Raw genomic sequence first — 9,575 nt, forward strand, 5'->3', positions numbered from 1 at the left:
GACCTGTGCCGCTGTGTTTTGGATAAGCTGCAGGGGTCTGATGGTGCGTAAAGGGAGACCAGCCAGGAGAGAGCTGCAGTGGTCAAGTCTCGAAGTGACGTGAGACTGAACGAGCACCTGGGTGACTCTCTAGAGAGGAAGGGTCGAATTCTCTGGTTGTTGTACAAAGCTATTGTTGTACACCAAGGCTTCCAGCTTCTGTAGAAGGAGTGACCAGTGAGTTCTCAAAGGAAAACTAACTAATGTGTGCGAGTGTGACAAACTTTTTAAAACACACAGAATGAGAGAATCTCTGAGCTGACCTTTTTTATTATTATTATTTAATAAATTAAGGTTAGGCAAAAGAAAACCAGAAGGAGTCTGAGATTAGGCTTAACATTTATTTGCTACTGACCGCTACCAACTGCAGATATGCCAGAAAAGAAAATCTCCAGAAAATAAATAATATTGAGTAGAAAATTGCTGGTTTGGCTGGAATTAGTTTCCTGTCCTTCTTGTCTGAAGGACTGGGGGCACTCTTAATAAAAAAGGACTGTCTGATCAAATTAGCAGGGTTTTAATCTTATTCGCAGACCTAAACCACGCTGTTCTTCTGGAGTCCCGCCCAGTCCAATGTCATGGTTCCAGCTGCTTTCAGCCGCAGCTCTCATACAGACAGAGGCTCTGATTCATTGTAGAGATAAACAAACAGTAAATAGAAAAATGGCTCCTGGATGACAAAGCTTCTCAGATAAGGGACAGGAAAGAAAGTGAGCCAGCCTCACACACCCATGCATCTTCAGTTTTCTCAATTTCATCTGCGAAACTTAAAAAAATCATGAGAAAAAAAATAACTTTAGAGTCTTAAGTCTCCCATCCGAGAGGCACGTCTCTCGAGCGCCCGTCCTCGGAGTTACTCAGTCCTGCAGCGTTCAGTCACATCACATCCACCCAGCTCGCTTCTCCTCCAGGCCGCGCCGCACAGTAAGACTCATCAGCAGGGCAGTCCGTGCTCCTCCTCCCGTGTGGTCCAAGGGCCGACGGGGGCGGCTCCTCATCTCTCGGCCTCCATGGCCAGGCTGGGCTGCTCGGACGAGGCCTGCTGGGTGACGGCCGCTGGCCAGTTCGGAGCGGCCGTCTGCGAAGGGAGCTGTGCGGCCGTCCAAAGGCCTTGCTGGCCGGTGGCGGCCGTTGGACTCACAGCCCAGTTGATGTAAGGAGGCGGGGAGGTGGCCATGGATGCCATGGGGCTGCCGCTGCCGAAGCTTTCGGAGGCCCGGAGGCGGGAAAACATGGCGAGAGCGTCTGGGAAGTTGGGGGGCGTCGCTGGGGTGTTGGCTGGTGTGCACATCTATGGAAAGAGGAGAGAATATGGAATTAGGATGTAACGCACTCTAAAGGACATAAGCTGCAGAGCTTAGCATTTTAGCATTAGGGTTTTCAGGTCACTCCACCCTAACTGAATTCTGGGACTGTCTTACGGCTTCCTGGTCCTTTTTTAGAGCGAAGAAACAGATGCTGATGCTTCTACAGAAAGATTTACACAGCATGTGATGATACATCGGACAAATATAGACCTACAAACATTTATACCAATCAGCCATAACATTAAAACCACTGACAGGTGAAGTGAAGTGGCTCCAGTCAAGGGGTGGATATATTAGGGAGCAAGTAGAAAAGCCAGCAGGACGCTCCCAGGGGAGGAAGAGGCCACTGGGTGGTTAGGTACTTGCCCTGTCCTCCAGAGGGAACATTTACATTTATGGTATTTAGCTGATGCTCTTATCCGGAGCGACTTACAAGGTTACTCGTATTACAGAGTTGGGCCAATGTAGTGTTAGGAGTCTTACCCAAGGACTCTTATTGGTTTAGCGCAGCCCAGGAATCAAATATTTCTGTTCATTTATTATTGTATTTATTTCATGTTCTTTAATTTACTATTTTATCATTTTCCTAATATATTAAATTAAGCAACTAAACTGTAACTGTGTTCAGATTTGCAGAAATCTGCTGTTTGGAGGTTAAATATAACTTCTTTTTTACAGATAATCAACAAAACATGTCATTGCATCACGAGTGCTCATACGACTGAGGGCTAAAGGGTCAGCTGACAGAGTTACCGCCTTGATTACAACATGGACAAGAGCACACTGTCGCTGTCAGGCGGAAACCTTGCATCTCCATTTTTGACGTTCCTCATTTTCCTCCATAGTGTGAATCTGACAGTTGTACTTTATACTGTATCTGAATTTCCTGACGAACGGACCAATAGAAATGCTCCAACATGACCTGGAATCAAATCTTTTACTTCTGTGTTTTGGAGATACAAGGTTCTTGACGATGTGGAAGGCCACACTCGACCAGTCTGATTCTGTGTCAGCTGGCTCAAACTGGCGAACACTGCACCGTTTCTGCTGGCCGCTGTGGTCAGAGGGCCTCAGCTCAGCTTCCCATGCTGGGTCGTGGCAGGCATGTCCGGGAAACCCCAGACAGATTTAGCGCAGCGCCGTCCTCCAAATATTCTCATGACTTCCTGACATAAACACACGAGTGCAGAGAGGATTTCACTGGGCTGAGATGAAGAAAGAGGTCCAGAAGCGGCGCTGGATCAGCATTCGTACACTTAATGACCTCGTGACCCCTGAATACTGCTGCTCTGTGTGGAAGTACTGTCCTACAAACCCAACACAGCTGGTTTTCATTGAGCTGCTCGGTTGTATTCTCTTCAAATGACACCAGACGGGCCTTTTTTTTACACTTCGTTATCTTACTACAGTAGAAATGTTGGTTCTCTAAACTTTACTGCAGTAATTCTTTATTTTTCAGACTTTTTACTTCTACTTCTCACATTTTCCCCCAATTATCTAAACTTTCTCCTCCTTAAATTTTAAAATCAGCCTCGTTCCTCCTATTTCATTTCCCTTTGTTTTCATTCCGGCTCGTCATCAATAAAAACCCTCTCCAGATAAATGTGCACTGTAGACCCCTGTGGAGCGGCCTAAGCTTTCAGCCTTTGTTTTCATTCCATTACTTTTACTTTTCTACTTGAAGTCGTTCTGAAACCAGTACTTTTACACTTTTACTGGAGTAAAAAGCTTCAGTTGATACTTCAGCTTCTATAGAAGTCTTTTAAACCCTCGTATCTCCACTCACTTCTACCTGAGTGATGAATGGGAATACTTTTCACACCTTTACAGACAACAGATTTCCGGAAAGCAAACTGGGGTTTAAACTGACTGATACTGAACCAAACTAAATTAAACCCTAATCATCATCTAATAGCTAACTACAACAATCAGCCATAACATTAAAACCACAGAGGGTTTGAAGTGAATAGCACTGACAATCTGGATTTCAGCTGGCAGAGTGGAAAGTTTCTGTGATGACTTCATCTAACAGTGTGGAGAACCTTTTAAAGGTCTAAGAAATTTCACTTGATGTAAAGGTTCTTTACACTCACAAATCCAATGTGCTCCAACCACCACAAGTCGGAGACCAAATCACCAAGCACCATGACCCGGGTAACTACCGGAAGCCTCTGGATTACAGCTGGTGCTCTGCCGAGTTGTGCTACCCATCGATATGAAGAGGTTTCTGCACAGTTTCAAACTGAAGAACCTTCAAAAGTTCCTCAAGGAAAACTGTACCCCACACTGTTATGGTTAAACTTTGGCTATTAATCCTCTGGATTACAGCTGGCGAGTTGTGCTACCCATCCATCTGTGATACTTCGCTGCTCTGCGAGGAAGTCTAGAACCTTCAAAGGTTCTTTGAACTGAAGAACCTTCAAAGGTTCCTTAAAGCACCAGAAGAGGTTTCTCCACAGTTTCAAACTGAAGAACCTCCAAAAGTTCCTCAAGGAAAACTGTACCCCACACTGTTATGGTTAAACTTTGGCGATTAATCCTCTGGATTACAGCTGGCGAGTTGTGCTACTTCGCTGCTCTGCGAGGAAGTCTAGAACCTTCAAGGAGCTTCTCTTTACCTTCTGCTACAGTGATCTAGGCTATCTAAATATCCTGCCTATACTTCTGTTGGGAGCTTTTAGCACAACTTGAAACTTCACCAGCAAAGTTCAAAGCAAACATTTCTGAGTGGTTTTATTATGGGTTCTTCAGTTTGAAACTGTGGAGAAACCTCTTAAGGTTCTTTGAGGAACCTTGAAGGTTCTAGACTTCCTCGCAGAGCAGCGAAGTAGCACATATCGATGGGTAGCACAACTCGCCAGCTGTAATCTGGAGGATTAATCGCCAAAGTTATCCATAACATACGTGATCCAGGTACGCTTTAACATCGTACATGATCCAGGTACGCTTTAACATCGTACGTGATCCAGGTGCGCTTTAACATCGTACGTGATCCAGGTACACTTTAACATCGTACGTGATCCAGGTACGCTTTAACATCGTACGTGATCCAGGTACGCTTTAACATCGTACGTGATCCAGGTACACTTTAACATCGTACGTGATCCAGGTACGCTTTAACATCGTACGTGATCCAGGTGCGCTTTAACATCGTACGCGATCCAGGTACGCTTTAACATCGTACGTGATCCAGGTACGCTTTAACATCGTACGTGATCCAGGTACGCTGTTGGCTGAGAATCTCACTCTAATTTCACCAGGACTTTCACCGCAAGTTCCAACACGTACGCTCCAGTAAAACACTGCTTAAGGTCTTAAGGGTGTCTGAATGACGAGGCCTACATATTACCGGCAGAGCCAGTCCTGTAACGTCTCAGGTAGTGAGTGTTAAAGAGGCTGTGGACGTCAGTGGCTGAACTGAAAAATTAATAAATTAATTACTATTTAATTTTCTTTACTTTTAATTACTTAATTTAATTTCATATTTTTTTAATAACAGGAAATAAGAGTGGTTATGAACTGTGGGTATACCCATTTTTTAGCTCTGGTAAAAGCCATTCTCAGATATATCTGATCTCCTAGATGAGATGTTGCGACAACGAGACAAAAACTTGTATGTTACTCTAAACTGCAGACACATTTTATGTGGGTTACCAGTTAACTTAATAAGGGGAGGCCTGGGGAGGCCTGGGGAGATGGCGTCTCCTAGCCTCCCAACACAAACTGGGCCCAGTGATAAAGGGGTTGAATGTTCATACCCAGCCCTGACCTCTCATATCACCACATTTAGGCATAACTAACTGACTAAGAGGAAGCAAAGCCTTTGAGAGGGGTCGGACGCTCCACTCTGGGTCAGAACCGTTCAATATAGAGGTGAGAGGGACCAGATATCCAGAACACTTACTGTCTCTAATGCTGCATCATATAAAGCTATTACACGAAATAGACATGGACACTGTTTTACAGTCCTGTGCAATAGTTTGGACGCCCCTGGTCAAATGACACATTCTGCTGATGTTCTCAATATATATATATATATATATATATATATATATATATATATATATATATGTGTGTGTGTGTGTGTGTGTGTGTGACCAATATATTAATATTATTTCTTTATTGTTCTGCACGATTTAGAGCACAACATCTTTTTTTTTTTTTACATAAAAAGCTTGAAGTATTAGAATATATAATTAAAGTATTAGGAAAATATTGTATAATACATATTTACCCACTTTATTTAATATTATTCAGTAAATGCACTGTAGTGGTGCTGTACAATGTGCAGAAGTGTGTCTCTGTAGCCAATGTGACTTTTTTCTACTGACAAAATCTAAAAACACAGGGGTGTCTAAACTTTTGAATACAACTGTACTGTAGGTGAAAGGGTGTGTGAGTGTGAGGAACCTTCAAACTGGTAAATATCCTTCATACCAAGTGAAGGTTCTTCACACTCTACACGTCTCTATAACAAACATGGTTCTTCAGGGGATCAAGTGTATATAACAGGTGGGCCGCGGTCCAGGTCCAGGTCCGAACCCGGGACGGTCAAGTCTGGGAGAAGAATCAAACATCTCTCAATAGCTTATTGGTTGTAGGTGCTGTCCGGATTGGACATTCTGTCCCGGTTTAGCATCCCTGTAAACTCACAGACCAATCACAAGTGCTGTAAATATCACAGGGGACTCAACTCAGCCAATCAGATCTGTGCATTGACTCGAGTGAGCGACACACACACACACACACACACACACACGTCAGTTATTAAGCTATTTTATTTATTTATTTAGATTTTATTAAAGCTTTCTGTTTTATTTACAACTTTTCTCAATTATTTATTAATTATTTAAAGTATTTATTATTTATAAACAAATAAATTAATAATTACTGCTAAAAATGCTGAACTGTAATCAGACTGATTGGACAGTCAGTTAGTTGTTGATCCACATAAACGCTGACAGAGCTGCTAGGCTACATCTCCAGTATACAGGACACGGCACTGAAGGTGGTCAGGGTGGTGCAACAGACACCACCACTGGGGGTTCGATTCCCAGTCTGGGTGACTCCTTGGGCCACGAGTCCTTGGGCCAGACTCCTAACACTACACTGGCCCACCTCTGTAATATGAGTAGCCTTGTAAGCCGCTCTGGATAAGAGCATCAGATGAATATCATAAATGTAAATGTATTAATTTCCATAAATGTAAGATTACAGATAGATATTAAGATCATAAGGATATTTTGGATGTTTTGAGGTTTTACTGAATTTAATTAAATGTTCCACTTGAGACGCATTTGTATTTTGTAAAGAGTGCAGCATGGAGGCTGGGTGTGTGTGTTGGGTGTGTGTGTGTGTGTGTGTGTGTGTGTGTGACGCTGTAAACAGAGCTGTTCTCTCTTTTTCCTGGAATCACCCTCCCCCACGACTTAGGACACGTTTACACAAAATGAACTTGTTATAGAATAAAAACGCTCAGTCGGGACCCTCAGGCCGGACGGGACGACCCCCATCTCTGCTGCAGGGGGGTGGGGTGGGGGGGGTGGATGATATATATATATATATATATATATATATATATGTATGTGTGTGTGTGTGTGTTTATTTTGGTCTGACTCGCACAACATGGCGGAAGACACACACACACTGTATACACACACACACACACACTGTATACACACATACATACTGTATACACACACACACACACACACACACACACACAGAGCCATTCCACACCATATTCCAGTGTAAACTCACCATCTGATGGCTGTAGGGGAGGCTGGCCTCCTGAAAGAAGGCACTGAGGGCTGTCTGAGGACGGAAAAGTGGGGAAGCAGGTTAATCTTAATGGTTAAAGTCCAGACAACCTGACCAGCCTCGATATTCTCACCTAAACACTTAAAGATCTTTACTTTTACTTTTACATTTATAATTCACTATAATCAGCGTTTAAAGTAACTAACGAGCTCCCTCAACCCGTCCTCTTCCTCTTCCTCTTCCTCATCCTCTGCTGGTCCGGCAGCGCTGGAGGGGCTACAGGGCTCGGTGTGTGTCCAGCCGCTGCCACGCCGCTGCTCTAGCGCGCTTAGTAAACACACGGCGGTCGGTCCTACCTCGAACTGCCAGTGCGCCGCCTGCAGAAGCTGCTCCGCCTGGTCCGAGGCGCATCCGGCGGTCAGAACAAACTGGTTTATCATGACCTGGTGCTTCAGCTCGTCCATTCTGCCGACCCGGGTTAACGTCTCTCCTTCGACTCCTTCAAACTCCGCGTAGTCGCTCATCCCCGAGCTGCCTGCCTGCCCGCCTGCCTGCCCGCCTGCCTGCCCGCCTGCCTGCCCGCCTGCGGTGTTTACAGCGCCCACTGGTGGAGAGACCGCCGCAGTGCAGCCTAACCTCTTTCCTGTACACGCAGGACCTCCTCCTCCTCCTCCTCCTCTTCCTCCTCCTCCTCTTCCTCCTCTTCCTTCTGCTGTTGCTGTTTCACGCTGCATTTGTCTTGTTTAGTTCTGTTAAAACGTAAAAAGTTTTAATTTAATTGAATTTAAATTAATTTGATTAATTGCAGTATTAATAAACCGGTGTGAAGAAGGCCGCGCAGTTCAAGTGGCTTCCAAGTGGTTCAGGTGGTTGCTAGGGTGGTTGCTATGGTAACACCTGTGGGCGTTAAGGTTGGTGATTGCTGTGGTGTCCCAGATGGTTGCGCTGCAGTATTTCAGGTGGTTGCTATGATGTTGCTAAGCCGCTGCCATGGTGTTGCCAAGGTGTTTCTCGGTGGTTGTCTAAAGTGTTCCAGGTGGTTAGTGTGGCAGTTGCTGTAGTATTTCAGGTGGTTTCTACGGTGTTGCTAAGTGGTTGCCATGGTGTTACCAAGGTGTTTCTCGGTGGTTGTCTAAAGTGTTCCAGGTGGTTAGTGTGGCGGTTGCTGTGGTATTTCAGGTGGTTGCTATGATGTTGCTAAGCGGCTGCCATGGTGTTTCCAAGGTGTTTCTTGGTGGTTGTCTAAAGTGTTCCAGGTGGTTAGTGTGGCAGTTGCTGTAGTATTTCAGGTGGTTTCTACGGTGTTGCTAAGTGGTTGCCATGGTGTTACCAAGGTGTTTCTCGGTGGTTGTCTAAAGTGTTCCAGGTGGTTAGTGTGGCGGTTGCTGTGGTATTTCAGGTGGTTGCTATGATGTTGCTAAGCAGCTGCCATGGTGTTGTCAAGGTGTTTCTCGGTGGTTGCCAAAGTGTTCCAGGTGGTTAGTGTGGCGGTTGCTGTAGTATTTCAGGTGGTTGCTATGATGTTGCTAAGCGGCTGCCATAGTGTTGCCAAGGTGTTTCTCGGTGGTTGCCAAAGTGTTACAGGTGGTTACTTTGGCAGTTGCTGTAGTATTTCAGGTGGTTGCTATGATGTTGCTAAGCGGCTGCCATGGTGTTACCAAGGTGTTTCTCGGTGGTTGTCTAAAGTGTTCCAGGTGGTTACTGTGGCAGTTGCTGTAGTATTTCAGGTGGTTTCTACGGTGTTGCTAAGTGGTTGCCATGGTGTTACCAAGGTGTTTCTCTGTGGTTGTCTAAAGTGTTTCAGGTGGTTACTGTGGCGGTTACTGTAGTATTTCAGGTGGTTGCTGTAGTGTTGCTAAGCTGCTGCCATGGTGTTGTCAAGGTGTTTCTCGGTGGTTGCCAAAGTGTTCCAGGTGGTTAGTGTGGCGGTTGCTGTAGTATTTCAGGTGGTTGCTATGATGTTGCTAAGCGGCTGCCATAGTGTTGCCAAGGTGTTTCTCGGTGGTTGCCAAAGTGTTACAGGTGGTTACTTTGGCAGTTGCTGTAGTATTTCAGGTGGTTGCTATGATGTTGCTAAGCGGCTGCCATGGTGTTTCCAAGGTGTTTCTCGGTGGTTGTCTAAAGTGTTCCAGGTGGTTACTGTGGCAGTTGCTGTAGTATTTCAGGTGGTTTCTACGGTGTTGCTAAGTGGTTGCCATGGTGTTACCAAGGTGTTTCTCTGTGGTTGTCTAAAGTGTTTCAGGTGGTTACTGTGGCGGTTACTGTAGTATTTCAGGTGGTTGCTGTAGTGTTGCTAAGCTGCTGCCATGGTGTTGCCAAGGTGTTTCTTGGTGGTTGCTAAAGTGTTTCAGGTGGTTACTATGGCAGTTGTTATGGTATTTTATATGGCTGCCGTGTTTGGCTGGGCGTTCCCAGTGTTTTATCCCTGTTATATAGTGTTATATATATTTATATATATATTTATAGAAT

The 9,575-nt window shown here is 45.0% G+C and overlaps 1 protein-coding gene across 1 annotated transcript; it reads right to left on the reverse strand.

The window, feature by feature from the left end:
* Positions 1 to 366: 366 nt before the first annotated feature.
* LOC140552282 (UBA-like domain-containing protein 1) lies at positions 367 to 7,691 on the reverse strand. The gene is made up of 3 exons (XM_072676447.1): positions 7,463 to 7,691; positions 7,107 to 7,160; positions 367 to 1,330 (listed from the first exon to the last, which is right to left on the reverse strand). Exons 1-3 carry the CDS (start codon positions 7,628 to 7,630, stop codon positions 1,034 to 1,036), a joined length of 519 nt encoding a protein of 172 aa, XP_072532548.1. The 5' UTR covers positions 7,631 to 7,691; the 3' UTR covers positions 367 to 1,033.
* Between the last annotated feature and the right edge of the window lie 1,884 nt (positions 7,692 to 9,575).

This window comes from Salminus brasiliensis, chromosome 3, assembly GCF_030463535.1.
Source record: "Salminus brasiliensis chromosome 3, fSalBra1.hap2, whole genome shotgun sequence".
NCBI classification, from domain to species: Eukaryota; Metazoa; Chordata; class Actinopteri; order Characiformes; family Bryconidae; genus Salminus; species Salminus brasiliensis.

Bases quoted from the DNA above. Each gene is read 5' to 3' on its own strand.
- LOC140552282 (XM_072676447.1), bottom strand. From the start codon at position 7,630: ATGAGCGACTACGCGGAGTTTGAAGGAGTCGAAGGAGAGACGTTAACC. The intron at 7,161-7,462 runs GTAGGACCGACC...TTCCGTCCTCAG, and splicing joins CGGCGCACTGGCAGTTCGAG to ACAGCCCTCAGTGCCTTCTT. The intron at 1,331-7,106 runs GTGAGTTTACAC...CTCTTTCCATAG, and splicing joins TCCCCTACAGCCATCAGATG to ATGTGCACACCAGCCAACAC.